Source organism: Zeugodacus cucurbitae, chromosome 2 (assembly GCF_028554725.1).
Source record: "Zeugodacus cucurbitae isolate PBARC_wt_2022May chromosome 2, idZeuCucr1.2, whole genome shotgun sequence".
NCBI classification, from domain to species: Eukaryota; Metazoa; Arthropoda; class Insecta; order Diptera; family Tephritidae; genus Zeugodacus; species Zeugodacus cucurbitae.
Window position 1 is genome coordinate 17,331,297 of NC_071667.1, and position 18,902 is coordinate 17,350,198.

General features: G+C 37.7%; 2 protein-coding genes across 6 annotated transcripts in view; one reads left to right on the forward strand and one right to left on the reverse strand.

Annotated features, from left to right (window-relative positions):
• Fbxl7_1 (F-box/LRR-repeat protein 7) overlaps positions 1–18,902 on the reverse strand; it is a 280,685-nt gene that overhangs the window by 57,311 nt on the left and 204,472 nt on the right. For all 3 annotated transcript variants that reach the window (XM_054225169.1, XM_054225171.1, XM_054225170.1), the window contains one exon: positions 8,248–8,347. The gene's annotated coding sequence lies outside the window, so the exon portion shown is untranslated. The remainder of the gene's footprint in view (positions 1–8,247; positions 8,348–18,902) is intronic.
• On the forward strand, positions 1,207–16,133 carry LOC105218265 (serologically defined colon cancer antigen 8 homolog). 3 transcript variants are annotated; one of them, XM_054225167.1, is made up of 7 exons: positions 1,207–1,904; positions 4,488–4,722; positions 5,466–6,899; positions 6,962–7,046; positions 8,948–9,065; positions 13,993–14,114; positions 14,721–16,133. In XM_054225167.1, the coding sequence occupies exons 1-7, from the start codon at positions 1,717–1,719 to the stop codon at positions 15,854–15,856; spliced, it is 3,318 nt and encodes a 1,105-aa protein (XP_054081142.1). In that variant the 5' UTR covers positions 1,207–1,716; the 3' UTR covers positions 15,857–16,133. The 3 variants fall into 3 exon arrangements, 2 of the variants coding, with proteins under 2 accessions (XP_054081142.1, XP_054081143.1); XR_008469942.1 differs by lacking the exon at positions 8,948–9,065 and having other exon boundaries at positions 14,721–14,965; XM_054225168.1 differs by lacking the exons at positions 13,993–14,114; positions 14,721–16,133 and adding an exon at positions 11,443–12,037.

Genomic DNA, 18,902 nt, shown 5'->3' on the forward strand with positions numbered 1-18,902 from the left:
AAAAGTTGTCGAAAGCGGGAAAAGCCATCAAGTTCGTCGTCGTTGTTGTCGATGATATTAAGCCACAAGTATTGATCAAACTTGTGAGCGTAAAATTGGCGCAAAAGTTGCATGTTAATAGCGATGAAGCATTGAAATATGGTTAAATAGGTCTTAGAGGATTTGTAAACGCTAACATTTACATAAATATGTATTTTTATGTATGTAGTAGGCCGCCTAAAAGTATGTAGCTTATTGAAATTCAAATCATATTTAAAGAGGTAAATGGGCGAAGTAGTTTCTTGGTATCTAAATAGCAGGATCCTCTATGTAATAGAATCTGTCTGTCTAAAATAATAAGCCAAGAGCTTTTCTTTTTAGTAAAAGATGGTTTAAAATAGATCAGAGAATGGAAAATTATACTACTTAAGTGAAGGTAGGAGCTTAGCTCTAACCCCGTCATTACCTTGTCAGGTGACATTCCTCAATGAGGTTTCGTCGTCACCTGTCAATATGCAGTCTTGAATTGGCTAGTGCCTGTTACTAGTTAGTGTACTAGAGAAATTTTATTGAATTAGATAGAATCCTAGCACCTACAGACTCAATAGTAGTTTCAAGGGAGAGTTCTTGCTATGGAATATAAACTATTTTACATCGCATCTACGTAATCTAGGATGAAAATCATGAGACCATCGTTGAAAGTCTAAGGTCTACGGTTCGAACGAGTAGTAAAGTCCGAGCCGCCCAGCATCGATGTCGACGTACTTAGTGTCCTTTCAGACTAAATTATAGTAGGATTTTGAAACATGTTAGCTTACGAGATTTGTATGTTCTGCATCAAAACCCCATTGTATGCCGCGCCACTGCTCTATTTACCATTTCACCATTGGCAACCTTTCAACCTGTTAATGCTCAAATTATGCTTAGGAATGTTATTAGTTTCTTCGGCTATTTGTTGTTGTTTTTTTTTTTGCTCATTTTGTACGACATGGCACGAAACCCATAAAAATCTGTAAAAACCCCTGCGTTTATTGTCTCCTTCCGGTCGTGTACTATTTATCACCGTTTCTCAGGAAATTTTTGTGTTTTTTTTTGGTGTGGGTTCCATCGCAACCGCACCCCCACCCACACAATAACAACATAACTCAGCATTGTGAATCTATAAAAGCAGCCCACCGACGCTGTCACCGTTTCAGTTAAACGTTTAAATCAGAAGTAAAACGCGCGCGCGAACGACCATAAGCAAACAGAAATAATTAATAATTACACAAATAAAGCACAGTTAATGAATTTGTGGGGTTAAACGACCGCAGCGCTGTTTACACTTTTGACGCGCAAATCACGGCGAAAACGCGCGTCGGAAATCGCGAGTTACATCGCTACGTCTCGCAGCGCGTCTGCAAAGTTCTTGGCCAACAATTCACCACACACCGGAAGGCAGAGGAAGTGCATGTACGCGGGCATTTCCCTTTTCCATTTGCAAACGTTACATTTCGCCAGCGTTTGTGTGTTTTGTGGCAACGTTGCATGTCAAATTATTAAACCACATATTACATACAACAACAACAATAGCAGCTAAGTGCAAGAAAACTTTTTGCAAAATAAAGTTGTACCAATCTGCCCCCAACGTCTGTCCACCGCATACCACTAAATGTACACCACATACTGGCACTTTGTATTTGCTGTAGCTGTTGTTGTTGCGATTGTTAGCTGCTTCACCAACTCGCATTGCTGAAGATGAAGTCGGAAAATTTCTTCACTGCCTTAGCTAACCTCAATCAGGGCGCACGTCAGTCATACGTTTCGCAACTGCTGAGCAGCGATCACGTAACGCGTCGGCGCCGCTCATCGTACGGCTATTCGGATAAGGATAGTGTTTGTAGTTCGCGCATCGGCGGCAAGCGGCAGCGTACAAGGCAAGCTCGGTATTGTTTTAATAAAAATAAATTTGTTTTACGAATCATTGCGAATTCATTTAAAATATATATTTTTAAAATATTCATTCTAACTATAGAGTTCATGTTGAGGGTTTGTGTTTAGAACAAATTTAATAGTACTCGAAATGTCAATGGAAGATCGTGCAGAACATAATTGTTTTTAACTAAAAAATGCGATGTTATAAAATAATTATTTTAACTTAATAACAATAATAAATGGAAGGAATTAATTAAAAACGACGCTGTCAAATATCTAGTATCTAGTATCTATACTGAGTGTCATTGATTTTAGTTGCCTCAGAGTGTTTCATTTATCTTTACTATATACAATTTTCATTTTCATTTTTTTCTGTTTTCCTTTCATTTTGGTCGTACTTGACTTGAGGGCTTAAGCTTGTTAGAATTTTTTTTTTTTATTATATTTCGAATTTTACATCAGTTAAGTTTCAAATCCACAAATTTCACAGTGATTATATCGAAAAAAAAATCTACTAACAAGAACAATGTCATGTGAGAACCCATTTAAAGTGAGTCCTCTTTGTATAATATGTGGAAAAATGCAGGACTCATTACTTATTGCAATACCTTCCCCAGCAAAATTTAAGTACAACCTAAAACAAATTCGACTTTGTTATCATAAAAACAATTAAATAAGTTTAACTAAAACCAAACGATTCTCTTTCAAAATATAGATTTATACCCAGTTTTATTTTTTTACTTCGCTTAAAGTTTTAAGTAATATCATATTTTTTGTTCGCCTCCATACGAATATAGGAATTCTTTTAAAATTCTACCTCCATTGCAAAATTTTTAATTTCAAAGTTCGATTTATGTAAGAAAATTTGTATGAAACTTGACTGCTATTGTCAATTCATGAGTTCGAGTTATGGAGAACTTCGAGTTAAGAAAGTTTGAGTCATGGGAGTTCTACTGAATTTTAGTTTAAAAACTGGTTTTTGTGCAAATATTTATTCAAAAATTCCGAAAACTAAAGCGTGTTTAGCTCATCTACCTTCAAAAAGTGCTCTTGTCGTGGACAATATAACTCATTATTGGTTCATCCAATCGTAAAATTTAAAATATATTGATAATACAGGGATAAATATCATTATTGGAAATAAAAAAAATTTATTTATTAATTTTAAAGACTTAGAACAAAAAAACTACAGTTCAACTTTCCTAACTTGAATCCCCGTAATCCACAAAAAACTTTCGAGTTAGAGAGACTTCCGAGTTACGGAAGGTAAATTGTATGAAATTTTACTTCTATTGCCAATTCAAGCGTTCGAGTTATGGAGAACTTCGAATAATAGACGCTCGAGTTAAGGAAGTTTGGTAAAAATTGCACCAAGCATTGGCTCGAAAAAAATTAGTTTAAATAAAGAAAAATACAAATCCTTCATTCAGTGACTAGATAAACATGAAGTGTTTATAATCTAAGAAAAAAATCACTTCATAATTATTCCAGAAATCATGTCCACCGGATCAAAATATTAGGTTTAAAATAAACACGTACAATTTGAAATTGAAACTGACGAGGCCTGATGGGTGAAACTACTACAGGGTATATCTCTTAGAATTTTTATCTACCGAGAATAAATATACGAATATCAAAAATTAATGCTTGATATTAAAGTTTAGATTAAAATAATTTTTATGTACACAATTTTTAATAGCTAAAAAAAATATAAATAAAATGTATTTTAAATAATTATTATTTTTTTATTTCTTATTATTTGTATATTTATTATTTATTTTCATGTTCATTAAATTGTATTGGAAATTCTTTGTAAACTTTTTATTTAAATCTAATTTGGGATTTTTTTTGTGGAATTTTTTCGAATTATATTTTCACTAATTTGTTTATATATGTATATGTGTTTCACACTCTAGAGAGGTTTTATGAAATAGATTCAGAAGAGTTTAAATTCTGCAAGCCTTTTTAAAGAATTCATTGGGAAAAAAAAATAATTATGTAGAACTGCCCAAAAATAACAGTCACTCAAATTAATGTACACTCAGCACGCACTCAAACGTAACCAAATCAACCAACAAAAAAAAAAACAAAAAACACCAAACTAAAACTCAAAACTAAAAGAAACAATAAAAAAACAACAAAAAAACAACCACCAGAAAAACTTTTAGTTTCCAACTTAGAAAACCAAAACAATAAAAAGTGGCACAATTGCACCCATGTGTTTCGAACAGGTTAATTTCCCAATCAGAAAGAACCATAGCAACGAACAAACACAAAACAAAACAACACAGAACAAAGTAAACTAACACAACTGCAAATGGGAAGCAAACCAGAATTTCCAACTTCACTTGCGGCGTTTTAGGGGCGGAATTGTGCCGGCCTACAGAGCTGAGCAGGACTCAGCAGTCCTTGTTGTACTCAGCGCGCTTTAGTTGTTGCTTAGAGAGCGTAGCATGCGGTGACATGCGGTGTGAAAAATGCGGAAAAAGCGTTAGAAGACCAGAATGAAAACTATTTTCTCAACAAAAATGTGATAAAACAAATGAAATTTCGCAAAGTTTTAATTCATCCTTCTTTTTGCGCGCAACATTTAGGCACATACCAATGAAGTCGTCGAAGAGTGCGGCGCACAAGAAATCTAAGCCGATGGATTACACAAACTATGCATATAATGAGGCCGTTAGCCGACTGAAGCTAATGTTGGCCGAATCATATGCCCCGCCCAGAGGAGGTGGCGCTGGTTCTACTGCTGGAGGCAACGGTGTTTCAGGGGCGTATATGCGGCACGTAAATGAGGATTCGACCGATAACTACTCGGATAATTTGTCGGTGAGTTTGAAAATAAGTTTTTTGGTGCGAATTTGTGGCAATTTGTCTAATTGGTGTGTATTAAGTGCATCGAACTTTTCAGTTAGTCAGTGTAAAATATCTAATTAGATTGTTAGTTAGACCAACAACAGCCATACGTGATTTGAGCTATTTTCTAAGAACACTAGTCAAAAAAACAGCTATAAATAAGCACTCTGAAAAAATATCTTTGGAATCCCTATAATAAAACGCTCAATCTGATTAAGCAATGAATTTTCTTAAACGAGGCGTATAGTGTCTAGAAAAGAGCTAAGTGCCCAGTCTCGGTATGAGAAAAATTAAAGTCAATAGTAAAACTCTACTCTGGTGATCATGGCTGTCTACGTCAATTCCTCCAAACTTATTTAGGGTCTCAACTTCGCTCATATCTTATTGTTCTGCTTCACATCATCTTAGTTGCTTTAAATATAAAAACATAAATCCCTCAAAATGAGTTTGTAATTCATGGATTTATAGGAAAAGGCTCTAAGTGCTACTTGATTCTCAAAGAATAAGGGTATGAGAGTATCTCTCAAGTCACAAAAGATAAAGGTTGCCCTGTTTTACAACTACGATGATCTTTTCGTCCCATTCAAGATCCGTTCAAGCCTTGAGAGAGAGAAAAGGAAGAAGGGCAGACTATTGCTTCTTCGATATAGAAAACATTTTTATTTTGAGATTTTACAACTAGTCAATCATACTAAAAACACTTTTCTCATTCACAGGTCATCGAACGTCCCGTCTATTCGGATATCTCAAAGTATTTGTCGCCAGCTCAGAAATCACGCATAAGTCCAGGCGCTCGCAGCAAGCCGAAACCTTACAATGCTTTCTCATCCTCTAAAGAGAACTTGACTCTACAAATGCCCTATGCGGCCAGCACTACGACAGCAACAGCACCACTCGATTATTATACGCCCAAAACCACACAGCAACCGGTCACTGATAGCGTCCACGCGCCTGTAGAGATTTTCAATTTCATTGAAAAACAGGAGGACTATATAGAGCAACTAGAGAAAGAGTCCAAATACTGCCGCAACGAGTTAAGTAATTTGCTTGGTAAAGTCAAAGACGTCATCAACGAGAATACGCACCTCACGGAGACCGCACGTTCCGAGTTAGCCGCACTGGGTGGTGTCGATAAGACACTACCCACAACGAGTCCTTCTTCAGATAGCGACGACCAACAGCATTATAAAAAGAAGTCTACTACTACGCCACGCAGCAAGAAAGATAACGCGTCTACCGTGAAGTCACCACGTTATGCATCGGCACCGAATATTGTCTATGAAGCGCGCATAAGCGAGCTCGAGGCGGAGCTTATGCAAGCTAACATTGATCTGAAACGTTTGAAGACGGAAAACGAAGAACTCAAACGCAAATTGGCCCACGTTGACCCACTAGTGCTAGCTGGTGCCCATACACACGCTCCTGCAGGTAGTGCGTCCACCACCAACTGTGACACGCATCGCAAGCAAATCGAGCAACTACAACAGGAGAAGCATGCGCTGGAAGACAGTGTACGCCAGCTACAGAAACTTTTAGATGATGCCAAGTCACAGCAGTATACAAGCGCTTCGTCGAAGCGCTACATAAATGATCTTGTGCAAATGGAGCGTGCTCAAGCCGAGCTGGAGGTGAAGCATCTGCGTGAGGAGCTCGATCGGCAGCACGAACGTGTACGCGAACTGCAACATGAGATGGCGCGTCGTATTGCAGACGAACGTGCCACTGCCGAGCGACGCTACAACACGCAGGTCGATCAATTGGGTGGCGATCTGAGCAGTCAGTGGGAGCAGGTGGCCAAATTGCAGTTGGATTTAGAGCGTGAAAAACGCTATGCAAATGACATGAAGCGTGATCTCTCGAATCGTAATGCGCAAATCGAAGAGTTGAAGATGGAGTTGCGTTCCAATCGCAACACCTTCCTCGCCGATATGGCGCAAGTGAATGCGGAGAAACAATCGTTGGAACAAGAGATCACTGCATTGCGACTGCAATTGGATCGTGCGGCGCGTGAGGCGAAAACCGAAGCGACGCGTCTGACCGCCGAGATAACATCGTTGCGACAGCGTTTGGATCGTGGCGATGCCGATTTATTGCATTCCAAGCGTGAAGTACTGCGTCTCAATGATGAGATTGCTAATTTGGAGAAGGAGGTATTTAATAAATAAATAGCATGAAATGGTTATTTTACTATTTTTGTTTTGTTGCTTTTCAGTTAGCATATGGTGAAATGAAAAATGAAATTCGTCCCACCAAAAAGGATTTAGACAAACGTATCTCCGAAATGCAGGACAAGCATGGTGAGACTTTTGGTAGTTTGAAACTCTTTTCTCAATTTCATATTCACACTATTTTTGCATCTTGTGTATCACTTAAAACTAAAACAGAGAATTCAGGAGTAGTAACTAACAAAGTAGCACAAAGTATTATGCTTTTATTTATATTAATTAATTTGAAATTTCGTTGCATGAAAATTTTTCTTTCGAAAGCACCAACAAACTAGTAAATCTTTAAAATCTATACATTTTCATTTGATAACCAACGTCTTTTCATTATTTCGCAAGTAGTAATTACCAAAAAAAGCGCTTTCGTCAGGGATTTTCGATAAATTTGGATCCTTTATCTATTTCTCGAACTTTTTTAGGATACTATATTTCAGGCTTCAGTGCCAAAAATTGGCATCTTCCGGTTGTATTATGGAAGTTTCATCGTGTTTTATATAATCTTGATAAGTTGAATTAAATTATTGCTATATACTCATACATATGTATATAAAGTCCTCTCTTCCGAATGGAAAGAAAATTTAATACGACAAAGTTTGAAGATTTGACCTTTACAAATAACACACTCATAAAACAATTTAAGGCGAGATACAGTTAGATTCAGAGCCATGATTATGAAACCATTTACAACAAATTCCCAAGCTCTGAAGATCTTCCGTGCTTCAGTTCCAATATTAGTTAAAATGGTGCGGAGTGGATGACACAATATGAAGCCATTAGGGTATTCCTATGCCATCTATCTTAGGATTTGATATGACTATCGCATTCTGTACGAATTCTTAGTTTTATATATACATTGCCCAAACGGCTGGTAACCTCCTACAGAAAATTAAAACCCTAGATTCGGATCGAACTCTCTACTACAGAGGATTCATTTTGGGCTCCATGATCATGTGCCGCTTAACCCATCCCCATACGCGAGTTGTTTACTCCTGAAACACTTAGAGATACACCTTATTTCCGACGGAGTAGGTTTGTTCCACTATTATAAGACTGGTTTCAAGTTTCATCGCTATGTTCGAACCATTTGGTGCTCTCAATGAAACTACTTATTTCCGTTATTTTTTTTTGTGGCCAACCATTCAAGGTCTGGTGCCTGATGAATTCCAAGTGTTCTATATCCGACGGAGTAACCAAGTAGGAAAAATCGCTGGGAAAGTCGCGACTGGATATTACGCCTGACCGAGACGAAATAGGCTTAATATAACTCATCACTTACCATTACTAATTTTACTCGGGAATCCTTGAATAAACTCAATTCTCGACATTATTTGGATGACATTTGACAATATATAGACAAAATATATGACCACATTCCACTAAAATAAAAGAGAAATATAATTTAAAAATAATAATATTAGATTCTATCTATTATTTTTATTATTCATATGAAAACCTCACTTCTTAATTTGTTACAAAAATGTATTTAGCAAATCACTTAAAGCAAACAATATTTAGAATTATATAAGCTAGTATACATATACTGTAAAATGCACCGTTATTTGTCCCTATGCAGTTTCGTCTTGGGTAAGCTATTGATTTGGCTACTGTGAATGTTCAACCTGTCTAATTTTTGAATTCAAAGTCTTTAAATAAAACAAAAATAAAAACCGAATATATATTTCAAAACATATTGGCAACTCTAAAGCATAGCATAAATAGTTATTTAACAAATATTATTGGAGTTTAGTAAATTTCAAATGCAATCAACGAAAGTCAATAGTTTATCCATGAGTTTTGCGTAGCGCTAATCGAATTTTGAAAAATCACTACAACCGAGTACTTGTACGAGTAATTAGTATTAAAATTTTGTGAAATTTCAATTAACACATTACATACATTTGACTCATTAAATGCTAACATAAATTAAATTAATCTTAATGTAATATTGCAATTTTTGTTTTATGTAAAAATCAAAGCCGAAACGGTAAATGAACTTGAGGATATGATACAGAGTCAGAAGCAACTCATGGATAAATTAACTAGCGAATGCAAAACGTTGACCAGTAAACTCGAGGACACAACTCTTAAACACAAGTAAATATATATTTTTTCTACATACATACATAGATATTTAAGAATAAATATCAGTTAAAGTAATTAGAATTGGAAAGATGTAAGGAACCTTTTTTGGAAAATCCCAAGAAATAACATTTTTTTTTTTGATAATTGAATTGAATTTAATATTGAATATTTTGCACTAAACCTGAGCATTATTTCGCAACTCTCTCAGAAACTGTGTGGTCTCTAGTTAAAATAGACCCCTCCTTAGATCAAGCAAGAAAGAGTAAAACCCTTAACAGTGTTTTTATATGTAATTTAGATAAAGGGGTTTTCAAGGAGGAGTGCTAAATTTTGTTTTTAATAAAACAAAAACGATTTGGGATATCTATGGAATTCTTTATTCCTGTGAAAGTACATTCGATGCCATTATGTATAGAATCCGAATCCGCCGTCTTGTTGGAACCACATATTGCCCAAGTCCACATCAGCCAATTCGGTCCAAAAATAGTCGGTAATCATTGAGCGGTAGCGATTCTCATTTACAGTAACATGCGGATCGTGATCGTCATGGAAGAAGTACGGTTCAATGACACCGCCGGCCCATTAACCACAACAAACCATAATATTTTTCGGGTTGCAATGGTAACTCATGGAATATGTGTGGATTGCTGCCTGACCAATAACGCATATTTTGCCAGAAATGCCAAAAATGAGCCGCATCAAAAATTAGAAGTAGCGCTCTTAAAGGTGAGGCCACTGACTCCGAATATCGGTTGGAAATTTTAATTGTTTAATTGTTGGATCGTATATCTGTCCATGATGAAATGCCAAACATTGATTAAGGGAAATGTCAAAAGAGCAAACAATAGGACGTCGTTTGCTGTCCCTTTCGGTCTACTTTTCTAGCGTACCTGTTGAAAATTCATTTATAAGGTACACTCGACTAGTAAAATTGATTACAGATTCTACCAATTAAGGTTCAGATCGTTTAATTTTGACACTAATAACTTTAATATTTGATGAAAAAACAAATTATTTGATTTAATCATATGCAATCCAACCAAACATTGAAAGAGGAACAACTGAAATTAGGACCCGAAAATGTTTAAATATTAGCAAATACGGTTCAGGGCTTTTATGGATGTTTTACCGATGCTTTAGGTTCTAGGACTGTCCTGTCTATGCAAAGGACTCATTTAGACAAAAGCTTTTAGAATCTGGCGGATAACCTTTAACAAGAGTTCAGCATGGAAAATGTATGCCTATTTATGAACCCAAAACAAAAGATAATACTACAATTGAGTTTCGTAAAGAGTTCAGACATGTTCGATATTTGATCCATATGTTAAGGACTCAAATTAAGATTAATAATTTTTAATTCATTAATATTTTATTAGAAAAATGGCTAGGGAAAACAGAAATTTAGTTCGATCTTTGATCTTAGTCAAACATGGTTGAGGTCTGAAACTATTTCTTCTTCTTCTGGCGTAGACACCCAAGTGCTGAAAGGTCCTTCTTCACCTGGTTCTTCCAACGGAGTGGATGCAATCCAGCCGAAATCGTCGTGTAGTTGGGTTCTTCTAAGTATTCATTCAGAATAAGTTCTCGGGAAACACTATGAGAATGACCTTTTCCTTTTCCTATTGGCCTTTTTCGATAAGAAATGTGTTCTTATTCAGCTTCTATATGATATCTTGCGAATTGAATTCCCTAAAGAAAATATTGTTTAAATGTTCATTATTATCAAACACCCATTCATATGGAATAAGAGTGTTATTATTTGTTTCCTTACACCTTTCTAAATTGTGTTGTTTTTTTCGAATAATTAGGAGGCTAAATTAGTATTTTGTAGCAATAAATCAATTTATGCTTTAAGAAAATAATGAAATTAATGAAAAACTATATGATTAAAATCAAAATTGTATACTGTTGCTAAAAAGAGAAAAAAAAAATTAAATGTTTCGGATATAAATGCCGAATATTCAGCTCAAAACCCATAGGCACACACGGAACTGCACCAGAGGAAAATTAAATACGCTAAAAAGTAATGCACAACACAAATCGTCATTCACACAAAAAAAAATATTAATAATAATTACAACAACCAACCAACCAATCAAAGAACTAGAGAACACGCTGGATTAATGCGTTGTCCTTTTTCACAATTCTTATTTATTTTTTTACTGCTGCCCGCTTGCTCGTACCAAATGATAACACTGTCGAATTTACAAAAAATAAATATTATAAAAACAATAACAATAAACTACAACAAAAAACTGATTTTACTCATGCATACTTATACGCTTTTGAAAATATATATCGATACAAATATATGAATGCACACACCTGAAATGAACAATCTATTATTGATATGCAATGAACACTTTCCAAATGCATTATGTAACTGTAGTAGCAAAAAGCACCGCGGCAACAACAATGAAAACAACGTCGACAAGTCTAATTACGAGCACGAAAGCTCAGTTGGCCACAAAATCAACGCCAGCACCCACACAAGTGACGAGCGCGACGCCTACAACAACAACAAAAACATCAAAACCAACAACATATGTAGCAACAACAACAACTACAACAAGCGGCGTCGCGTGGTATGTGCCAACACCTCGATTTACAAACACCAAAATAGCAAGACAACCAACGACAGCCCAGGCGGCTGCAACAAAAACACAACTTACGACTACAACAATAACAAAGCCGACCGCAACACCCAACAGTATTCACACAATGACGAAACAACAGCAAGAACCCAACATACTGGATTCCTTGACGGGAGCAAAACCAAAAAGCGCGTCACCGCACACCTCTTCGGACGCAAACGGAAGCGCGTACGCTTCGCCGCCTAAATGGCCTAGCACCATTAATGCATTGCATGCGACGAAAGCACAAGAAACAGAAACCGAAGACACATCAGGCTTCACAGCACTTGCACAAACGCGCACACGCCGTTACCGTTACGGCAGCGATGAGGACATATTGGCGAACATAACGAGAAGCAATGAGCGACTCGAACGCGAATTGGCGAAAATGCCACCACTACCGACCATGTCCTTCTCGGCATATCGTCGGCAACAGCGTTGCGGCCATATATATCGCACACCGATGGCGGCTTTTCGGCCGCGTAGCGCCAGCGATGAGGGACGCCGTACGGCGACGCGTGCAGAAACGCATTACGGTCGGTGCGACATCTACGGCACACATTGTAGTTGTAGTAAACACATGAAACACGTAGCGTCTAGTGCACCTTTGGAGCCACCAGCATGCACATGTTGTTGTAGTGCCAACAATGTTGTGGCTTGTAAGCAAGCACTTAGCACAGAAGAGAGCAAATTTTCATTTAGCAGCGCGCACACTTCGGCCGCAGAAACTAATTTCAATGTAGACACAACGAACGCAACGAATATAGACACAACAACAAAAGCAAGTGATGGAGCGCACCATATGCATAGAAGTTGTCAAAATTTAGCTTGGAATGCGAATGCCGTTGCCACAATTACCCCGGTCGATAGTTGCGGCTGTAAAGGCGATGGTAAATTAGGAAATTACAAGCTGTCAGCTGAAGCCACAACATCATTGACTGAGGAACCGAGTATTAATAGAGCTCACACGCCCACTATGCGTTCGGTAAACCAAAGCACAACTCAACCGCATAAGCCATGCGTCTGTGCTTCAAGCTGTGGCGTTGGACGGAAACTCTGCACCTCCTGCAAACCACGAGCGTCTATAAATATTTGCGCTTCGAACACTTACCAAGCGCCCGGATGTCAACCACCATATAGTCATTGCAAAACGGAACCGTTGCCTTGGTTGCAACAGCATCTAGTTTTGAAGCAAACTTTTAGTGGCCTCGACGCTTGTCACGCATGTCAGAGCCCATGTCAAGGTGCACACTTGACGGTGCCAACTGAGAGCAACAAAGCGAACACGAAAATAGCAAACGAACACGCAACTGGCGCGCCAGAAGTCGCTAAACGTACGGCACAATCGACAAACAAGCCACGCGCCTACTTCGAAGAGTTATTGCGACGCGAGGAATGTTGTGGAGTGAAGAGAGTGAGCAGTAACATAATGCGCGATTGTAGGAGCCATGAGGAAACAATTGTGCAACAGAAGAAACCACGTCCGCCTGTTAAAGTGGATGTAAATGTGCGCTTGGTACCCAAAACGGGTAAAGAACGCAAAATCGAAGCAGAAACAGACAATAAAAGTAAAACGCCACTCGATGTTAAAGTTAACTTAACTCAATCTACACCAACGACAAGTCAGAATATAAGAGAGCGCGCGCAAAGAGATCAAAGTCAAACGCAAGAGCTCATACCAGCTTGTGAGATACCCGAACTGCCGTTAGACGATCTGGAATTGGAGGAATGCCAGAACACAAATGTGGAGCAATAATGTTTGATTCACTTTTAGCTTAACGGTTAATATTTCAATATTTTAATTACAAAAATAGATCAGCAAAACTTTTCTAAATCTTTCGTAGCATATAGAGTTTTAGCGTGGTGAAAATGCTCTTCCTTCCTCAATATTTACTATAGCATAATATGAGTTTAATATTTTGCAATAAAACTTTTGTTAATTTAGCGAAGAACGTCTACGTCTGCGTGAAACGAACGAGAAGCTTATGGATCGGCTAAAGCAAATATGGACCAGTTATAAGGAGTTACACGCGGAACGTGTGGAGACACAACAACAGAATTTGACGCGTCCGAATGGCCGTCGTGGCTCTAACAGTGATACCGCAGAATCCACGGGGGAAGAGCATTTTTCTGCGCGTACTTATAATTTAGACAAGGTAATTACATTATGAATTTTACTAATCGAAATTTTCTTCTCTCTTCTTTCTTCTCTTCTCTTCATACACTTTCTTTCCTACTCACTTTTACTCTCATAAAAAATCATAACTCTTTATGCAATCCGAATCACTTCATTGAACATATCATAGAACGGAAATATCAACTTTACAATCGAATGTAGAATATTTAAGCAATCGCATGCTAAACAGCGAGCGCATTGGGAAGTTGGACAGTAATCCAATTTCCTACGGTAATCTACCAGGCGCCAAAGGTAAAAAAGTCTATGAGCAGAAGTATAACCAAATAAACATAGCTCTTACAAACACTCAAACACACAAATACCAAAAAAAAAATTAGAATAATTTTTACATCCTAGAAAGTATCTACAACATGGGATAGCAAAAAAGGCTATGCTCTGAGGATAAGTGAAAGTTCAACAAAATTTCTTAGCTAGGTGTTCTTCGACTTTTATATTGAAATATCTCCACAGGATACCCCTTTACTTTTAGACTGGTTGATATAAAATAGTTAACCGGTCGTCGGACAAAATAGTTAAAGATAATAATTTAATCGGCTCAAATAGCCATAGGAGAGTCCTTGTTTTGTGGGGGTATATTCTACTAAATTTCTTCTTCGAAATTTTATTATCCTTCTGTTCTGTACCACTCCCATGTACTTTTGTTAAATATTTTGCAAATAGATATGATCTCATCTTATCGCTACGTATCCAGAACTCTCATATCCCAAGACTTCAATTCAACTCATAACACTATATGCTTTCTCTCACACACTAAACACTCTATATGCTCCTCTCTTATATAAATTTATTTACTGTTATTTTCTTTCTCTTTGACCTTTACTATCATTTACCATACAGCCACTCTCGACTACAAGCCGTCCACATTTGGTACAGCCGACACCACACGCACCGCTACTGATGACTACACCAAGCCCTCTCCGTATAATTACGAGTCCCTACTCGGTAAATCCGGTTCTTCCGACATCTATGGCAGCACCGCTACCACTGCAAACAGCAGTAATGCCACACCTGTTACAACCACTGCCAGTTCCATGCACAACAAGCCCACATATGAGTCAACAACCAATGATAGCAATGACGCTCTCAATGACTACAAATCCAGTTACAACAACAAGTACGGTCTCAACGATCCCGATGACGAAAATATCAAAGACAATTTGGGAGAAGGCGAAAAGCGTCGAATCAGCAACGAAGCCATCGGCGGTAGCGCGAGTATCTCAGCAGTCCCAAGCACCATTGACACAACCAAGTCCGACTACGACTACACCAAAGAATATGACAAAGATTACACAAAAGACTACAGCAAAGACTATGACAAGGATTATACCAAGGACTATACCGCCGGCGAGATCAATACCGTCACCGCCGGGGCAGACATATCGGGCAGCAGCACCGATCCTAACGTGGTCGCTCCCAGCACCAGCAATGACTACAATACCGACTATAGCGGCTACGAGGGTTACGGACAACAGCAATATGATGGCAGTGGATACGATGTCTCCGGCTACGATCAGTCAGCGTATGATGGCAGTCAGCAGCAATACGCTGACGCCGGACAATACGATACAACTGGGCAGAGCGGCTACGACACCAGTGGCGGACAAGGAGGTTATGGTGACTACACAGCTACCGATTACGATCAGTCCGCATATCAGTATGACGGCACAGCCACTTTGGGCGCCGGTGTCGAAGGAGCAACAACTTCAGCAGCACCCAGCGTTAACACTGGAGATATCAACACAACAACAACAACTCCCGCTAGTCAAACAGCAGCATCAAACAGTCCAACATCAGCGACACCTGCCAGTGGAGTCGCCACGAGCATTGCTGGCCGCTCAACAACGGAGAGCCGCAATCAACCGCGAACGGGCAGTGGCGCTGTGGGGCCAGGAAGTGCCGGTAGCAGCGGATCAGTCGGCGGAGGAAAATCCAATTTGTCACAACAGCCTACCACGTCCGCAACCAAAAAGTAGTTGCGCAGAATGGGTGGCCGGCAGTGTATGTAGTTCCAACGAGCTCTGCGATCCCTTCGAGTTGGAATTTAGCATAAGTAGTCCGAGTTTGATTCGTTCCTTCGGTTCGGGTCCATGCACTGAAGTGGAAGACAATGCTGATTTTGATTCGATCTCGGAAATGAGCATTTCACCAGCACAAACGGCCATTAGACGCATAACGAGTACAGGCACTTTAGAAAATGCAGTTAATATGAACATTGTTAGTGAAGATAAGGGCGTTAATTAGGTTGGTTAAAATTAATGGATCATATGTAAAGTAAACAATTCACACAACTAAATGTTTATAAAATGTAAGTAAGTAAAATTAAGGGATTTATCCTAACATTTAGCTTTAATGAAACGTATAAAATTTAAGGGCGCCTGTGGAGCCAATCATTCGATTGAACAAATTGATTAATTTTGAGCAATTAAAATTAAAAAAAAAATTGGTTTTGATTAAAAATACTTTAATATTATATAAGAAAAAAATAATAATATAATAAAATGTTTGTGAATATGTAAAGCTATTTCGGTAATTCTTTACTCATGCTTATTGGTCCAAGAAAAATTATTTTGACTTTTAGATTTCCTTGTATTTGTATCAAAGTTCAGAAGGTATTTTTTATGGGACTAAAATATAGAGACTGGCTAGGTCATGTTGTTCGAATGGACCAAAGCGCTTCAGCCTTCGCTGCCAGTGTTCGCTACAATACCCGATGGTGGTAGCTAAAGAAGAGGAAGACCCCCACTCAGTTGGAAAGACTAGGCAGAGAAGGACCTGGAAGATCTTGGGATTTCCAGACTGCCAAAAAGAGGAACGAATGGCGCGCTGTTGTAAACTCGGCTATAACCGCGTAAGCGTTTCCTACGCCAGTTAAGGAGAAGAAAATATAAAGACTTGTTTGATTTTTGAGCACTTTTAGATCATTCCTGAACATTGGAAATTTTAATAAAGTAGATGTGAGCAGGGATATATTTAAACTTTCTACTCTCATTAAGCTCAATTCCAACATTTTCTATTTAATATATTTCATTTAATATCTTTCTCAAATTAAACTAAAATTTTCAAATTTCCTCCATATAAATAAGACCACATTCATTACTGTTTATTGCAATTATTGATCGTATATTTAGCATTTTCATGTCCGTAAACAATCAAAAGAGCAAAGGTCAAAAAACCTCCTTCATTGCCAAACAAAATTTATTGGAAATTGAGTAATCAAACAGCTAAATTGACAGCAATTGATTGTTGAGCAGTGGAAATTTAATGCTTCATTTATTGTTATGCGTTTTTGAAGTGGCATGCCGCAAACGTTTAAGTTGGCAAATGGGAAGTGCTTAAAAATTTGAAGTGACGTTTGAGATGAATTTGCGTGTGTGTGGAGTTAAGTACAAAAATTTGCTTCAAAATTTCCAAATTTTGAGTTAGAAAGGTTAAGAGGAATTTCGGATAGTGAGTATTCAAAGCTGCTATATTTAGTTAGTTATATACTTAACTATCCTACGCCAAATATATATATATACTTAACTGTATATTTCTAGTTCCTAAATCAAAGCAAAATTCTTTCTATTTCACTTAGTTTAACACGAAAGATGATTCAAAATAAAACATATAAAAATTTTTCAAAACACAAAAATATTTTTTAAACAAGTAAGGAAAGGCTAAGTTCGTGTGCAACCGAACATTTTATACTCTCGCAATTTATTTATTTAACTTTATTAATATTATATAATTCACAATTTCACCCACATATTCGTCATATATATTGTATAAAGTCCATTGAAAGTTTGAAACCATAATATTAGCTTAGAAGCACCGAGGTCCTCATGTTCGATATATGGGGCCTTGAAAACCTATGGTCCGATTTCGGCGATTTTTAGAATGGGGCTGCTACACTATAAACGTAGTATTTGTGCAAAGTTCTGCACCGATATCTTCACTAGTGCTTACTTTATATATTGTAATGTAAACGATTCAGATTGTCTTCAAAGTTCTGGTATATAGGAAGTAGGCGTGGTTGTGAAGCGATTTGGCCTATTTTCACAACATATCATTCGGATCTAAGGAAACTATTACAAGCCAAGTTTCATTGAAATCGGTCGAGTAGTTCCTGAGATATGGCTTTTGATCCATAAATGGGCGATGCCATGTCCATTTTCCATTTTGTAAAAAAATCTGAGTGCAGCTTCCATCTGCCATTTCTTATGTGAAATTTAATGTTTCCGGCGTTTTTCGTTAGTGAGTTAACCCACTTTTAGTAGTTTTCAACATAAACTTTGTGTGGGAGGTGGGCGTGGTTATAATCCGATTTCCTCCATTTTTGGACTGTATAAGGTAGTACCTAAAAGAAACGACTCTAGAAAGTTTCCTTGATATAACTTTAGTAGTGTCCGATATATGTACAAAAAACTTAATAGGGGGCGGGGCCACGCCCACTTCCCCAAAAAATTACATCCACATATGGCCCTTCATAGTGCTATCCTTCATACCAAATTTTACTTCCATAGCTTTATTTATAGCTTCGTTATGGCACTTTAAGTGTTTTCGGTTTTCGACATTTTGTGGGCGTGGCAGTGGTCCGATTACGCCCATTTTCGAACTTAACCTTTTTATGGTGCCAAGAAATACGTCTTCCAAGCTTCATCAAGATATCTCAATTTTTACTCAAGTTACAGCTTGCACGGGCGGACGGACGGACGGACGGACAGACAGACATCCGGATTTGAACTTTTCTCGTCACCCTGATCATTTTAATATATATAACCCTATATCTATATCGTTTAGTTTTAGGACTTACAACCAACCGTTATGTAAACAAAACTATAATACTCTCTTTAGCAACTTTTGTTGCGAGAGTATAAAAAAAAACCTTTGATTTAAATTGAGATATCTGAGAGATTTACCAATATTTTCGGTGAAAAATTACCCTAAGGCACTGAGTTCTTCATATTCGGTATCTTATAAAGTGAAGGAATCAGATGGACTTCAAAATTGAGTTATATGGAAAAATGTCGTGGATGTGAA